Below are 17,262 nucleotides of genomic sequence, written 5' to 3'. Positions count from 1 at the left end.
TAATGACGTGAGCAGAGCCAATTTCTCCCTCTCCGCTTGTTCTCTCTCTCTCTCAGATTGTTAAGGAGATGATGTGCAAGAGCCTTGATACAGAGGTTTTTCTTCTCGGGGCTGGAGGGCCGTAAATAAAGTTTTCCATGGATCGGAGGTTTATAAATGCTCTACAAAATTCATATTAAATTAAATGAATTCTTTTCCCGAAAGGTTTAGAGATGTTTTCTCCGGTGAGTGGGGCAAAATACGCCGCAAGTGCCAAAATTTGATATGAATGAACATTTAAGCACCAAAAATTTCAAATGATATACTTAAGTGTTAATTCTGACGATGGTAGTTGGAAATACGACGTGACAATATTTTAAGAATAAACTGGTCTATATGGCTTGTTGGAGTTGCCTACTTAGTAATGAATGTGCAAAACAAATTGAATTTAAAAAAAAAAAAAAAAGAGGGGGAGGAGTAGTGAGTTAGCGAGGGCCTCTATGGGCCTCGCCGCTATTGCTACCCCACTATCATTGGAAAGTGTTGGCAATAATGGGTTGAGGGTCGGCGATAGTGGGGTGAGGGCCGGGGTTGCTAGGCCCTGGCCAACAGTCCACGACCCTAGCCAATCGCTAGCAAAGGCTTATAGGTAGGTCGTCACCAGATCTAGGGTGAGGACTCACGGCCCTCCCCTAGATTTGACAAGGGTTGTCGGCTCTTGCCCAATTGGGCCAAGGATGCCACTACCTGGGGTAGGGCCCTCATTGGTGGCTTGCTAGGGTCGTATGCCACTGGTTGGGGCTTGGCAACCCCACCCGACCCTCTCCGCCCCTCCCCAGCCCAATCGTTGGTCCTTTCCGACGATAATGGGGCACCAACAACAAAGGCTATGGAGGCCCTCACTCAAGTTATAGTTGCCTCTTTTTTTCAATTTAGTTTTTTAATTTATTTTAATATATATTTATATTAAAAATTAAATTTGGGGCTTAGGGCACCACATGGACATTTTTTTTTACAAAAAAAATTGCCATGTTGATAAAAAAAAAAAAGTCCGAAAAATGTCACGTTAATACTTTGATCAAAATTTCTTGCTGTTAGCACTAAAGTATACTACTTGAATTTTTTTCTTTTTATGCATGGTAACGTTCCAATTTTTATGTTCTTTTGTTCATCATAATAAAAAAAGAACAAAAATCTATCTAGTAACGTGACTTAATTTTTATATTCTTCGAAATAAAAAAGTAATCAGGGAAAATATTTGGAATAGTAATAAAAAAAAAAAAAAAAAGTAGGGTTAGTTGAGTGCTCCGCAAGCTGGAATGCTCGACTTGATAATAAGAACCCTGACCGAAAAGTGCGTGATAACTTCTTTAGGAGTGGAGCGCGATCGAAATGCTAATATTATTTGTGACACGTCAAGTTCGTGATAAAATCGGTCATCCAACGCAAGCACACCAGCAGTAAGCGTCCCTCGTTCTTATTCCGTTGATTGGAGACTGTCTACGTATGTGGCGGCATTTCGCCACGTAGCTCCATTTCGTAAAGTTAGATCGTTTGCAGCTGGTCTCTCCGCTATAATCTACAGTTTCCACTCCGTCTCTTGAGGCTCTGGCAAGTTTAAGATTACCAGATCGTCATAACCAGTAATTCTAATGATCCCGACTGCATTTTGGCATGTCAATCTTAGTCCGGCCCCCAATTATTTGATTCTCTCTGCCTGCTAACCAGACTATTTACCATTTTAAACATATGATTGAAATTAAGGAAGAACCAACGCCCGGCCCCCTGCCCTGCAAGATCAATAATTTGGCAGAAATAATTGACTTCGACAGTTTTTTATGAAACAGAGAAACGCAGTAGCTGCTTCCCGAATCCTGAATACAAAAATCCCACCACCAAGTATCAGACCAACTATTACCTAAAGTCTACTTCAGCACAGGAACCCCTGAATCCGGCAAAAGGAAGAAACCCCTCTTGATTCTGAGCTCCATCACGACTGGTAAGTTTCCTCGGTGCGCAACAATGCCCCACACCCACAACATCCACCGCAATGCTTGACATCACAACCATTAAATCCGTTCCCATGCGCAACAGCGACTTCAGGTATTTCATGTATCGGCCAATCCTTCACTAAGTTGCATTGCGTAAAAGCAAAATTTGGAACCAATGACCTGAAAGAAGATGAATGGCTACCAGAAAACGCCAAAATCAAAATTCATGGCTCCGCCACTGAATGCTCTGCCTCAGTCGCAGGAGGCACAATCATTGTATCAGCTACCAAAGGCAGATCCCCAGCCGGCTCAACGCCTGAAAATGTATCTGATGGCCCAACCGGCGGTGCAAGTGCAGCTTCTGAACCAGGAGGGACACCTAAGCCTGAAGCATCCGGTTCTCTCTGATCAAACTTGGAAACACGAGGCCTCCTGTTTCTTTCGTAGCTGCGGCTGCGACTCCGGCTCCTGCTCCGGCTAGGGCTCCGGCTATAGCTACGGCTCCGCCCCCTTGACCAACTCCGGCTTCGGCTGCGACTCCTGCTCCTGCTCCAGCTCCTACTGCGACCACGGCTTCGGCTTCTGCTACGACTTCTGCTGCGGCTCCGGCTGCCCCACGTTCGAACCATATCCGGGCTACGACTGTAACTTCTACCTCTACCCATATCTGGAAGCTCTCTTCTACTACCAAACCGCCCCCGTCCACGCCCGCGTGCATATCCGCCACGTCCATCCATATCAAACCGATCATTTGGGCCCCGGTCATTCCTATCCCAACCACCCTGACCGCCGCCTGGTGGTCCACCAAATCCTCGGGGTCCTCGACCACGCCTGGGAAAGAATTCGCCTCTTCCACCACGGTTTCCAAAGCTATCCCGGCCTCCTCCACGTCCCCCAAACCCACCATCTCTTATTCCACCCCGACCACCAAAGTTTCCATCCCTCGTACCACCACGACCACCAAAGTTGCCACCACCCATACCACCATGGCCACCAAAATCACCACCACTCATCCCAACACGACCCCCTGAATCCCAACGTCCACCACCACCACCAGAATCAAATCGGCTGCCCCTTCCACGATCTTTGCCAAAACCAGACCCACCCCGAGAAGCCACCTCTCTCACCTCGGGGGGGACTTGCTGGTCTGCCCCCTCTAGGACTTTTATCAAATCCGCTGCATATTTCCAGTCCTGCTCAGAGAAGAAAGTATATGACACTCCAGTTGCACCAGCCCTCCCAGTTCTCCCAATTCGGTGGACATAATCCTCAATCCCAGTAGGGAAATCGTAATTGATCACTACCCTGAGACACAACAAATGCAAATTCAGGGATATGAGTTCTTCAAACAGACCTTGTTGCTTACTGGTTCAGACAGGTAAACAAGTTCTAAAACAGAAAAAAACAAAGAACTAACCTGATATCTTTTATGTCAAGGCCCCGGGCAGCAACATCAGTGGCCACTAATATAGGGCTCCTTCCACTCCGAAACTGATTTAGAGCCCAGTCTCTCTCGCCTTGAGACTTGTCTCCATGAATAGCAACGGCTCCAAAATTACGCCCAATGCTGCGCGCAAGCTGATCACACAACCTCTTCGTAGAACAAAAAACAATTACCTTAGAACCCCGTTCTTGGGAACGAAGGATCTGCTCCAGACGCCGCTGTTTTTCCATTTGGGGTACCACTTCAACATGCTGCACAGCAGAAAAGAATTCTTTTGAACAGAGTCTCAGAAAGAATATCAGGCCATGAAGTAAAGGAAGCAAGATTGAATCCAATAGCAGAGTTGTACTCATGTCACAAACTCCAAATGAAAGGACCACACCCTTTTGTCATATGAATCCAATAGAAACATGAACAAAACAAGATCATAACTCATAGGTAATTGTCAATCTAAGAAAGGTAACCAGGTCAACTTTTTAAACCTAACCCATACCTTTTTTTGTAATATAATCACGCACGACTTACTTAAGCACGTTAAATCTAACCAACTTTACCTCACAATAAAAAGAGCATGAAAAAATTTGGCATACCATGCACATTTGCTTACCCTTGCACATTTTACATCCCATTAAGCACAATGACTAGCTGAGTATCTGAACACTTACAGGAGAAGGCTAATTCTTTATCCTTAAAAGTCAGAAACAAATACTAAATTAGGATCCCATTGTCCAAAAATAAATTATACAGTATTATGGGTTAAACGCTCTTTCCACCAATCTACTTGTTGTCCTGTAAGTAAATACATTAACCTAAGTTGATACTCTGATGAATCCATTCAAACGAACATGGCCATTATCTGTACTTAAATTCAACGTGTAACAATATTCCCCATAAATCTTGACATATTTCAGATTTTAAGTGCTAAGCCACACTACAGATTGATTTGAAACTCTGCATGGGCTAATTAATTAGCAAAGAAAATTCTCACAGCAAACCATTTCTATAATGCTAATACATGAACGCCTATCAAATAATTACGCATCAAGTGTCCCACTTCTTATCAACTTTTATTCCAAGAAATGCCACATAGAAAACAACAATAAGAGATGAAGGAACGGTTAGATTGTGCAGCAGATACCAAAAATACCAGCTATTTCTAGGAACCTTAATCCCGGAGAACTTCATATGAAGATGTATGCAACATAAAATATGCACATGATACAGTTTATATCACTCTCAGGTAATAAGAAGATCAATGAAAAGGGGTTACTATCATTAACTATGTCGCCAGACAGACATGCATTTTGCATTTGCTACCTGTGTAATTGACTTGTTAGCAGCAAGCTCATCAACACTGCCAATGTTAACCTGAACAGGGTTAACAAGAAGATCACCCGCTATCTTTCTCACTTCTTTGGGCCATGTTGCTGTGTACATCAGAGTTTGTCTGCGAGGTGGAAGCTCATTTACAATCTTACGGATCTGAGGTTCAAATCCCATGTCAAGCATGCGATCTGCCTCATCAAGCACAAGGAGAGATATTTGGCTTAGGTCTATCTGCTTCATTTCAAGGATATCATTTAGCCGTCCAGGAGTTGCCACCACAATGTCAGCTCCTCGATCTAATTCCTTCAGCTGCGGTCCCTTTGGAGCTCCACCATACAAGCACTGCAACCAGAGATAGATGAATTCAGTTAAGATATGTTGCTAAGCTATTCAAGGGGGCAAAATGAGCTAATACCCAAAAAAAAAAAAGGATGAAATAGACCTACCGTGCAACTAACCCTTGACGAACGGCCAAACTTGATAGCCTCATCTTGTATCTGAGTAGCAAGCTCTCGTGTAGGGGCCAAAACCAGCACTGTTGGGCCCTTCTGAGGATTGTTACGCCTCCTTCTAAGAAGCATGAAGGCAGGAATCAAGTACCCTAATGTTTTTCCCGAACCAGTTTTAGCAATTGCCACTATGTCTTTGCTTTGCAGTGCAATTGGCCATGTTTGTGCCTGTATAGGCGTGGGAAAAGCAAAACCGGCAGAATGCATCTGCAAAAGAATAAAGCACGTTATACACCCATTACAGATAACCAAAAGACACCTAGCATATCTATGCTTAAGCAAACGGGGTTAAACTCGATCATATCAAAGCAAATCACAAAAAGAAAAAAAACAAAAAAAAAAAAAGGAACCCATGGGTGTGGGTTTGCTTACAGAAGCAACTAGAGGCAACAAAAGAGTGCAATAAAGACATAAGACGCGGAGCCAATGAGCAAGAAATCCCAGTCAATCAGGTGTGAGTTGGACAAAAGGCCAATCACCCCGCTAGAAGATGACCAACAAAGGCTCCAACATTCCATTTTGCCTCCACCAAAAATTAGGATAATTGTGCCAATAGCAGTGCAGCGTACGACATATGCTCCTCCTCCGGAGCAAATATCGCACCTGCGACAAGTGACAGCAGATGAGATTGAAGTAAAACAATAAGTTTAATAACCAAGTTAGGCAATGAAATAGTTCTCCAAGTTTCTTCTGACCCCAGAACTTCCACGAATCATCTAATGAAGCACAATAACTTACCTCTCTCAGAATCTCTGGAGGAAATTCAGTAGCTTCAAATGTCATAAATGGTGCTGGCACATTATCACCCTGTTCAATATGTATTATGAATCAGAAACACCCTACCAGATCCATTATCAAGAAGGAAAACTGATAGGAATAATACTATCAAATAATCCAAGAGAAATATGCATGATTAAAATTGAATAAACAAAAAAGAACCGCCAATCTGAAATCTGCCAATATTAGCAAAAAAGATACATATTGTGAAAGACCAAAGTGCATCATTATATTGTAAAAACTCGCATCCTCTCCTAAAAAGATTTTAGAAACAGGTTTTAAATTAAAGAATCAATTAAAACCAAGGTTACCCAAAACAAATACACCAAATAAAAAGGGGAACCCAGAATGCCACTTCACTCAGTACATGGGACTTGTGGCTAGACTTCTACGGAACATTGCAGCAGAACAAAATCTTTGGGGTCCAAACAATACAATTTCGGGGGGATAGGAAACAAGTAAAGTTTTGGCCAAAACACATTTAAACATACATAGTAAGTGTTATCTAGGCCAACACTTTTCCTATTTAAATCAAGTAAACTTAAAGGCTCAAGTTATCTTATTGCTTTATCGGTAAGATAAACAATACGATTCATTGTCAAAGTAAAAGCAAAGGCCCATTTATTAAAAAAAAAAAAAAAAAGCTCAGCATATTCTTTGTAACCAATGCAGCACACATTATCCCTGAACCTTTTCTTTTTTTTATTGGAAAGAAGACCCAGCACGTGAGGACGTTTTCCTCAGTCTAGGATTTCAAGCATTTCTACCACCCCGTCAATTGCACCTGTGCCTTTTCTCAGTCACCAGAACACCATCTTGAGCCACCCAGATTACAGAATATACATTCCAGATCACAGACCATAGCCTCACTAGCAGTTTCTGGTAACCCTGACTATGTTATACACAAGGAAAAAAAAAAACTGCTAATTTACAGAGTTTATCCCCACCAAACTTCCAGGCAAAAAACGCCAGCTCTTGTAAAGGGAACCTTTTCTTCAGCTTTTGAATACCTTATGTACACCATTTAGCATGAGTTTAAGCACCAATATCATTTTAAAAGACTCAATTTCAGATCATTCCTTAACAGCTTCATATTAGCGAAATAAGAGTTCTTTTAAGTATATATAATACCGAGGTCACCCTCAATATCCTAGATGATCCTCCTTTGTAATTTTCTACGCATTAGGCTATCAAACTTGTAAGTTCCTAGTATTTAAAAATAAAAATATGTAAAATGTCAAAATCCACATTAATATGCTTGAGAAAAGTCCAAAGTTCAAACCGTTGCATTAACTTCATGCTGTTGACGATACGCTTCAGCAGGTGTGAGATTGGAAACATCTGAAGGTCCACCATAAGGAGTTCCAGGAACATCATTTGTAAATGGAGGACCTCCCATAGCATGATTGTACATGTTAGGCATCACGTTCCCATGTGGAGCATGCAATCCAGCACCATGTCCAGGAGCAAAATTTTGGAAGGGCGAATTACCCATTGTCATTGCCTGAATGCATATTTCAAGATTTGGTTAGCACTCAAATCAAATTACAAGACCTAACATCCATCTCACTGGGAAACAGTTGTATTTTTCTGATAGACAAAAAAAGGACTTCACTTAAATCAAATTTTTAGTACATAAGAAACTTAAATCAAATTTTTAGTACATAAGAAATAAACAAGGATAGAAAAATAAATATACAAAATAAGTAAAAAAACACAAGACTATACAAGCCAGAACTAGATATCCAAAGCCAAATAAAAAGCACAACACAGCAACAACTGCAGACTTTGAACCCTCAAAGTAATCTTTATTGTGGGTAATTTATAATGAAGTATTAGAAAATAAAAAGCATGGACAATATGCTCATCCTCATCAATCCAAATCCAAAACATTTCAACTATCATCATGCAAGAAGCTTTTGACCTGAAGTCCTTTTAAGCAGGTGGGGAACTGGAAGAAGCCATGCAAGTGCTGATCAAAAGAGAAAAGCAACATGGGATAGCGCTCATTTATTACAATACAATGGTGGCCACATGTAATGACAGTTTTACAAACTGAATAATATGACCAACAGTGTCAACATTTTATTTTAGACAACCAAGTAAAGGAAAATCGATCAATCTAGAGAAGAAAATCCACATATAACTCACAAGCATGATTCTATCAGCCATCAACACCATCTCCCACAACTACTTCAAAATAAACACTGACACTGGATTTGGAGATATTAAGAGAGCAATAGGATCTGTATTGGAACACCAAAAGTACCTGCGGATTTCTTGCCACGGGTATTGCTGCAAGCTTGGGCTGCTGCGGACTCTTCATTGGTCCTTCCTTGTCGGCATTATGGTGATATTCCCTTCCGGATCTACTGTGTAAATTATCTTCATAACCCATTCTCAACCCCGCTGGAGGCACATTAGGCTGCTGCGCATGCATCATGGGGGCAGCCATCTGGTTCTGAAACTCAGGACTCTGTTTCTGACTATATGAGCCAGCCCCAGCTGGCTGGAACTGAGTAATGGAGCTTCCTTGATGCATGTTCACTGGAAAACGACCATATGGTGGAACTTGACCAGAATGGATACCCATCTGAGGTATCTGCCCTGGGTTGGATCCAGGAGGCAGGTTTTGAGCAGATGAAGCAACAGCAGGTTGAAATTGTGGAGGAGAAAACCCAACTTGATTAACCTGTTGAAAATCAACTTCTTCCCTCTTTGGATATGCTGCTCTGTATTCTTGTTGCATCTGAAGCGACTGTCCTAGTGCACCACTCGGGGTCTGTTGTTGTGAACTTTGTTGCTCCTGAGGAGGACTTTGCTTATACCCCATAAATTGCACGTGCTGGTGGGAAAGCTGATGTACTTGAGGATGAGCCATCTGAGAGCCTGGATGCTGCATCATTTTCTGACCAGCTTGCTGTGACACCGGCTCTATAGCAATCTGTGACATTTGTTGTCCAGACTGCTGTGGCATTTGCTGGCCCAGCTGGTGCTGCTGCAATTGCTGAGGGTGGTGCTGTTGCATTTGTTGAGCCGTTTGTGGCAGCATTTGCTGCTGCTGCTGCTGCTGCTGCTGCATCTGCATCAACTGCATCCCCATTTGATGTGGTGCATAACCTCCCTGTTGCAGGGCAGAGTAATTAGCAGGAAGAACCAGTGGTTGTCCAGATTGGCCAGTTTGAGATCCTTGCTGGAAAGCAACATGCTGTTGAGGTAACTGGTTTCCAGGCAAGACCTGCTGTTGTAGCCCTAACGCAGCTTGTGCCATATGTCGTCCCTGATGAGCCACCAAGCCGTTTTGTTGCATTGCTTGGGCAGCTGGATTTGAAGCCAGCTGAGGTGTAGAAGAGGCAGAGGGAGGTGGGCCTTCTGGCAATGGAGGAGGCAAAGCAGCTGGCTTCTCGTACTGAGTAACATTGGTCTCAGGATTCCAATAATACAAGTTACCAGTGCTCCCATCAATCAATCCCTTCCATGGTTTAGGAAGAGTTGGATCATCTGGGGCATATCGTGGACCAAGGAAGTCGATGCTGACTCCACCGTTGCCATAACCCGCTATGTTATCTACAGCAGTACACAAAAAAGATGGAATAGAACATCAAAGAAATATCAAGGAAGAACATGTCTAATCTTTCCCATTCAGATAAACAATATATCACAGACATCGTAGTCATCCAAAATCATATGTTCCCATTCAGTCAATGACAAGACCTAATTTGACAATCACGGACAACCCAACATCCCTAAACGGCTAATGATTCACCAAAGAAGCTTCGTTTCGCCCAGAAACTCCATATTTCTCCCTCGAGCTTCGCACCAAGAAGAGGACTTCATTAATGACAGGACATCAAATTTATAACAAGCGCCCAATCCCATGTCCGAATTCCACGATTAAGGGGGACAACGAAAGGAACGAATTCACCGACCACATATCACCAGGAAAGATCGATCTACCTCCTTCAAAAGTCACAGAACAAACGCCCGCACAACGAACGCACTCGCGCGAGCAACAAAGCAAGCACCTTTCCAAGCAATTCCCGATCAAAATCGCGCTAGACCAGGAGGGCAAAAGAAGAAACACGACGAGACGGCAGCCCGCGACACGTTCCGCCGCCGCGACACGCCATTTCAAGAACCGAAAACCCGGTTCGCCGATTCAGCGTGGGGTTGCGAAAAGCATCGACCCGCGGCGCGGACACGAACTCGAAAGATTTTTCGACGAACACTAACCCTCGAGCCCGAGCAATGGAGATTGGCGGCGATTCCTCCCCCACCTCTCGCCGCGGCGAAACCCTAGAACCGGGGAGCTCTAGTCCTCATGCATGACCAGAGCGCTCCGACGGAAGCGAAGTTCGACAGCACAGCAGCACCTTTTCGAGAGCATTTTTTCTCCCTTTTCCCCCAGTGGTTTTTAGGGTTAAAAGGAGCAGAGAATGTTAAAGACCGACAGTCCAATTCGGGCTCGACGTGCTCGCGAATTGAAGGCTGATGATTTGGACGGTCGAGATTGGAGGTACCGGGAAGTTGTGCGGGGGAGCGACGGAACAAATGTTCTTTAACGATTCGGGTTCACGTGAGTCCAATGCATCTACGCCGTTCAATGTCGGCGGGACTTTTGTGTGATGGCATGAGCGAAATGGCTTGAATGTATTGAATTTGCACACGTTTGATACACCCTAATGATGGCTCGAGAGGCGAAGGAAAATATATGATCAAGTTAAGCACACATGAAAGCCTATCCAAGTGTCCCAATTCGACTTTTCTTGAAATCCGTATAAATTTGAAGCAAGGTTTCACGAAAGCGAACTAGATTGGAAGAGATGCATGAGAATTGACAAAATTGGATGGTGAGGAAGGTTTGTGCTGCGAGTTTGGGAATTAGATAGTTATCGTCTCACATGATCTCTAAAGATGGATTTGTATACTCGTGCATAAATTTATTGGTAACTAATGATGCTTGCCTTATCTAATTTATGTTGAGAGTTTCAAAGATTTACATTGAAGGTTAAAAATGAATGAGATTTCCACTTGTCCTGAAAACGGAAATTAGTTATTGTGTTGAAAATGATATGCTTGTCTTGGTCTAGAGATTGGATGTTCAAGCAAAATAAGTAATGATGATGCATTTGTTATACCATTTTTAATATCTTTATGCCTTGCTTATTGCACTAATAGATGGACATATTATGAAACATCGATTTGGTACAACGCATTTTTCCCAGGTGCTGTTAGGGCTAAAGAGTCGAGTATATAGGCTAACAATTCATTTCGGTTGATGTACTCACAATTGAAGTGCTAATTTGTACGACTAACATTGAAGCTATTGAGAAAATGTGAGAACCAATTAAGGATGGGGAAAGATTGTTAATTATCTGAGTACATGTGAACTTGATGTAAATGCACCATTGATGCTGGTGGATTTATGTGAAATCTCATAATCTAAAATACCTGAATTTATTGGACTCGCATGTGCTTGACACAACTAATAATGGCTGGAGAGATGGAGGAATAAATATGAGTGGGCCAAAGGTACCCAAAAAACTTTTCCGAGTGTCCTTGTTCAATTTTTGTCAATATCCGTATATATAAAGCGAGGTTTTGTGATAGCGGTGTAAAGTGGATGAGATGCAAAAGGATTAACCCAATCATGGGAGGGTGTTTGTGCTATAAATTTAGGAGATGGGATAATTATCATCTTGGACAGGTTGCCTGCTTGTGCACAAATTGGTGGAAAATTGATTGCCATTCTCTTTATGAGGCCACAAAAGAGCTAAATCAATTGTTGTGTGGAAGTGACATGCATCTCTCACCTAGAAGATTGAATGTTTGAGTGAAAAGAGGCATCATATGGTCAGTAATCATGTGTTGGTCATCACGCCAGTACATGGACATATTGCAAAACATCAGTTTAGCGCAAACACATTTTTTTTTCCCAATGTCTTTAGGGTTAAAGAGTTGAGAATGTAGACTGACAATTTGGTTTCAATCAAAGTGCCAATTTGGATGGTTGACATTCATTCTATGAGAAAACGTAGGAGCCCATTAAAGATGAGAAATATTTGAATCATCTTAGCGCATGCGAACCTAATGTATTTGTGCCCGTTGATGGATTTACACCGAATCACATAAAATATTTGAATATATTGAACTCGCATGCACACAATACACCTAATAATCGCATGCACACAATACACCTAATAATGGCTCGACAAATGGAGGAAGATATATATTTGGCCAAGTGAACCCAAAAGGCTACCCAAATGTCTCAAATCAATTTTTCTATGGGGATAAATCTAGGGTGAGCCTCGGTGATATTGAAGTAAGGGGGAAGAGGTGCAAAAGGATTAACCCAATTTAAGGAATGATACTATCATCATTTTACACGATCTCTAATGATAGGTTTGCCCGCCGTGTGTAAATTAGTCAGAAATTGATGTTGACATCTTTATGTACACCATTGAAAAGTGAAATTAAAATCTGTGCTAAAGTGACTTGTAAGTCTTACCCAAAAGATTTGATATTCGCGCGAAAAGAGGCATGGTATGATCAGCAATGGCAATGCGATTATCATACTTTCTTGATATCTCTCGTGTCTTGGCTATTACATTAGTAGATAGACCTGTTTCCTCATACTTTCTTGATATCTCTCGTGTCTTGACTATTACACTAGTAAATAGACCTATTATGAAACATCAATCTAACATATTGCATTATTTTCCCCTTGTCTTTAGGGTTAAAGAGTTGAGAATGTAGACCAATAATTTAGTTCGAGTTGACATTCTTACAATTGAAGGCTTAATTTTGTTAGCTAACATTGAAGCTACATAGAAAATGTGTGAGCCCACTAAAGATGAAAATATTTTAAATAATCTCAGTGCATGTAAGCCTAATGTACATGAACCCTTGATGTAAGTGGATTTACACCAAATCACATACTCAAAGGACTCCAATATATTAGACTCCATGCACATGATACACCTAATAATGACCCAAGAGACAGAGAAAGAAATAGGATCGGGCCTAGTGAACCCAAAAGCCCATCCAAGTGTGCCAACTCGGCTTTCCCCGACGTTCGCATAAACCGAAAGCGAGGCTTCGCGATAGCAAAAGTAAAGTGGAAGAGACGCAGAAGAACCGACCCGAGCAAAACGAGGTGTCATATGATCAAGCGACGACGGTGCGATTTCGCGTACTAAAGTCTTGATATCTTTTAATTTTTCCTGCTCAGCAATCCCAGAGACATTTCGCGGAAACATAATTTTGACACGACCCATTTTGAAAACGCGTGAGCGGAGACGAACCGCAATTCCGACACGCGTGTCGTGTGGCGGCGGTGTTGCCCTACGCGACGTATCTAAGACTTCTTCTTCGGTACCCCCACGTTCATTCCACTTCTCTTTCCTCGTGTTTTCATCCGTCTCTGCCCATTTTTCTTTTTCCTTTTCTCTCTTTCCTTATTTAAAGCAAAAAAAAAAAAAAACGTGAGAAACTCCGAAGTCCTCGTGCGTATGCAGAGGGAACGGGAAGAAACCCGACGTCACGGGAACTTTCTCAAGACGTGCGACCGCACGCTCTTCCCCATTTTCGCGTCTCCTTCTTCCCCGGAGAAAAGCTTCCCTTCGCTTCGAACGCGAAAAGGGTGTCTCGGGATTGGATTTCGGGACGCAGGAGAGCGCCGGTGAAGGAGGAGGAGGAAGAGACCCATCATGGCGGTGGAGACCGACGCCACTGCCCCGCCGGGATTGGCCCTCGCCGACACCGACATCAACTGGGACAGGTCGTCTTTTCCTGGCCCTTTTGAAGTTGTTGAAACTGCCTTCCTCGCCTTTTTTTTTTCCCCATCTTTTTTTGCTTTTCGGGCAATTATATTCTGCGATGGTTTTCAGCGTGATGTGAGGACTCTGCGGCCTGCGAACGGCTTGCTATATTAATGATGGTTTTTAGTATTGAATCATCGTTTTTTCGTGATTCGGGGATTCTTGGTTTCGAGTCTAGGAGAAATTCTTCAGTGGGTCGCTTGTTTCTTGGTCGCTGCCGTGCTGGAAAGTATTTGTTTCTTCGAATTTTAGTGTTTCATGGGGACTAAGTTCATGCTAGTTGTCGCATAAGTTCCAGTAGAATGAAGGCAAATCGTTTCGCGTTGGAAAGAAAGTGCATAAATTGTAGAAATTCCGTTCGATCATCTTTGCACTGGTTTTAGATTCAATGCTGCAGGGCATGAGATGTTTTGAAAGCTATGTTTGATGACAGATTGTAGAAATTTAAGGAACTATGCATACCTTCAAGTGACAAATTGAGGTGGCAGAGTGAAGAGTGCAACCTGATTTTTGAACTCATGGCTCTGTTTTCACAACTTTTTATCCCATTACAATCTGTCTTGTCAGCGATTGAGGAGTTCACTCAGCTGATCATGTCCAGCACGGGAATGCGGATCCTGCATGAACTTCTCTTTTCTGATACCTGCCATCATTTATCAGACTTGGTTATTCCAAATTCATATTCATCCATTCAATGGATTAGACAATTTTCATTATAGATTTTCTTAGCTAAATAAATGGGCTTATATTAGTTTCTGAAACTGCAATTTGCAACCCTTTGTTTGCATCAATTAGGTTGGACAAGATGAGATTTCATATAATTGGGGCTGTACTCTTCACCGCTCAATCTGCATTACTACATCCTGCAGCAGTTGTGAAGACTAGAATCCAAGTAGCTGGTTCTGGAAAGTCTCAAACGCGTGGGATGGTTGTGTTCAAACATATATTGAGAAACGATGGTATTCCGGGTGTATATAGAGGTTTTGGGACATCTGCTGTTGGATCATTGCCTGGTAGAGTTCTGGCTTTGACGTCGCTAGAAGTATCGAAAGATATGACGCTGAAATATATGGAACGTTTCGATATGCCCGAAGCCACTCGTGTTGGCGTTGCAAATGGTGTGGCAGGCATGTTGTCAAATTTAGTTTCGTGTGTCTACTATGTGCCTTTAGATGTGGTATGTATTTTTTTTCCTGTAACAATCCTGCCTTGCTTTCGTGTTGGTAATCTACAGAGTCCTATGAATTCTACTGGATGCAGAGTCAAGGGACTCCTTGGTATCTGGTTTAGATGACCCTCGCTGCAGAGGCTGTGTAATTCTAACATACTTTTAAAGCATATTTATGGTGTGGTCGTCAGGATATCTTTCTTGTATAAGCCATTGTCACTTCTCAAACTTGTTCCTTTTTTCTTCCCATCTATTTTTTCTGCTTCACTTTTCAATTGGGTTGACAATAAGTGCTAATGAACTGTTCCTCTGGAGTGGCAATGTGGATAGACCTTTCCCCCTTCTCCAGTGCTAATAAGAGGTCATATTAGTTGCCAAAGTAACCCAATGTGGAGTCTAGCTTTTAGGTGATTTTCCTAAAATTTCAAGTCAAGCTGTCTTGAGGGTTCAACATACTTGAATCTTCATTTGAGATTTTTCGCTCACATTGGGGACTTTATTATTGTTCCTAATTTCCTTTGATTTAAAAATATTTGTTTCTCCATTCATATTTTTGTAATGTTTTGTGTGCACCACTCGATATTCCTCTCATAGTTTTGCATTGAACCATCAGATCTGTCAGAGGCTAATGGTGCAAGGACTTCCTGGAACTGCATCATGCAATGGGCCATTTGATGTAGTTCGTAAAGTCATGAAAGTCGAAGGAGTGCGTGGAATTTATAGAGGCTTTGGGTTAACGGCTCTTACCCAGTCTCCAGCATCTGCACTGTGGTGGGGCGCCTATGGAGCAGCCCAGCACATTATCTGGAGGTGAGTTTGTGCCTTATGATCACAGTTTCATCAGACTTAGATTTCAGCACGAGTCAATATTCAATATCTCACTTTCATTGGTCTAGGAGCTTGGGATATAAAGATGAAATGGAGAAGCCATCTCATGCCGAGATGGCGATGGTACAAGCTACTGCAGGATTGCTTGCTGGTGCTTGCTCGTCAATCATTACTACTCCTGTAGACACTGTAAAAACACGTCTTCAGGTTAGACTCTTTTACACAGAAGTTGGTGAAGATCAGTTTCTTAGTCAAGTGTTTTATCTTCAAATCAGCGAATTCGTAGGTTCAATTCAACACAGCCTTAGTTGAAAACAGTGTCCTGTTCCAGGCACCTTCCGAAGACATGTTTCTTATGTAGCTAATAAAGCAGGCTCTCATGACAACTATTGCTTCATTGGCTTGTTTTGTGTTGAAGGTCATGGACAATTTTAGTGGGGGAAGACCCTCTGTGCTCAACACTGCAAAGACATTACTCAAAGAAGACGGGTGGTGGGGGTTTTATAGGGGTTTGGACCACGGTTTCTGAGCATGTCGCTTTATGGAACGACCATGATCGTGACTTATGAATTGATAAGTACGTTTTCCTCCCATCTCTTTATTAAAGATGAGCAAGAGCAGTTGCACGTACTTCATGTTTTGACAAGAACTATTCCATGTTTCTGATATCTGCTTCTTTCTGGGTTGCGTTGTGACATATTGTTTTGCTATCTACTGTTCCTATAATTGGAAAATTTGAAAGATCAGGGAGACAGCTCCAAAGTAGTTTTGCAGCTCTCATGCCTCTTTATTTCCAATGAATATCTGCAAGGGATTCTTAGACTTCATCTCCTCATTTCTGTCTTTGTTTTGCTCTGCAGAAAGACTTTCGTTGAAGCAAGACTAGCTGGATGGCTTGCAAACATTTCCGGAACTCAATAGTCGGAAGCTGGATCGCCGAAATGTTGAAGCTGACGATTCTTTGCCTCTTTTTTTTTGGATTGAAAGGTGCAGTTTGTACCTTTCTCAGATTTTGCGGACATTATAGATTTATTTAGTACCATGTCGTCAATCTCTGATGTCATAGGAATCGCAAAATATAGTACTAAGTCGTTATTCTTTGATGTTACTGGTCCTGAAATCATCGACTAATATCGCAAAATATATTACTAAGTCGTTATTCTTTGATGTTACTGTTCCTGAAATCATCGACTAATTGTTGATGGTCATGTCCAATATGATTAGAAAAAACCAAAGGAAAGTGTTGAGTTTTCTCTATGAAATTTAGTAATGGGTCTCTCAATTTTGTGCTTTTTTTTTGTCCCTTTTGGCAATGAGTATTGAGGGTGCGTTTCAAGGAAAATAAATAATTTGAAAAATATTTTTTGAAAAAGATGATCTATCATATTGTTTACGAAAATGAGCAAGCAAAAAATATTTT

The 17,262-nt window shown here is 42.0% G+C and overlaps 2 protein-coding genes across 2 annotated transcripts; one reads left to right on the top strand and one right to left on the bottom strand.

Annotated features, from left to right (window-relative positions):
* Positions 1–1,765: 1,765 nt before the first annotated feature.
* On the bottom strand, positions 1,766–9,905 carry LOC104432609 (DEAD-box ATP-dependent RNA helicase 46). Its single transcript, XM_039307074.1, has 8 exons — positions 9,890–9,905; positions 8,296–9,593; positions 7,309–7,530; positions 5,988–6,056; positions 5,187–5,456; positions 4,732–5,082; positions 3,388–3,665; positions 1,766–3,275 (listed from the first exon to the last, which is right to left on the bottom strand). The coding sequence occupies exons 1-8, from the start codon at positions 9,903–9,905 to the stop codon at positions 2,195–2,197; spliced, it is 3,585 nt and encodes a 1,194-aa protein (XP_039163008.1). The 3' UTR covers positions 1,766–2,194.
* Positions 9,906–13,470: 3,565 nt separating this feature from the next.
* LOC104432608 (solute carrier family 25 member 44) lies at positions 13,471–17,077 on the top strand. The gene is made up of 6 exons (XM_010045078.3): positions 13,471–13,806; positions 14,642–15,023; positions 15,628–15,824; positions 15,911–16,049; positions 16,261–16,419; positions 16,703–17,077. The coding sequence occupies exons 1-5, from the start codon at positions 13,736–13,738 to the stop codon at positions 16,369–16,371; spliced, it is 900 nt and encodes a 299-aa protein (XP_010043380.2). The 5' UTR covers positions 13,471–13,735; the 3' UTR covers positions 16,372–16,419; positions 16,703–17,077.
* The last annotated feature ends 185 nt before the right edge of the window (positions 17,078–17,262 follow it).

This window comes from Eucalyptus grandis, chromosome 2 (assembly GCF_016545825.1).
Source record: "Eucalyptus grandis isolate ANBG69807.140 chromosome 2, ASM1654582v1, whole genome shotgun sequence".
Classification (NCBI taxonomy): domain Eukaryota; kingdom Viridiplantae; phylum Streptophyta; class Magnoliopsida; order Myrtales; family Myrtaceae; genus Eucalyptus; species Eucalyptus grandis.
The sequence above is the reverse complement of the archived record's forward strand: the minus strand, read 5'-3'. Positions and strand labels throughout refer to the sequence as shown.

Bases quoted from the DNA above. Each gene is read 5' to 3' on its own strand.
- LOC104432609 (XM_039307074.1), bottom strand. The intron at 7,531-8,295 runs GTACTTTTGGTG...ATATGCATTCAG, and splicing joins CCGTGGCAAGAAATCCGCAG to GCAATGACAATGGGTAATTC. The intron at 3,666-4,731 runs GTAGCAAATGCA...TCTGCTGTGCAG, and splicing joins CTAACAAGTCAATTACACAG to CATGTTGAAGTGGTACCCCA.
- LOC104432608 (XM_010045078.3), top strand. From the start codon at position 13,736: ATGGCGGTGGAGACCGACGCCACTGCCCCGCCGGGATTGGCCCTCGCC. The intron at 15,024-15,627 runs GTATGTATTTTT...TTGAACCATCAG, and splicing joins ACTATGTGCCTTTAGATGTG to ATCTGTCAGAGGCTAATGGT. The intron at 15,825-15,910 runs GTGAGTTTGTGC...TCATTGGTCTAG, and splicing joins GCCCAGCACATTATCTGGAG to GAGCTTGGGATATAAAGATG.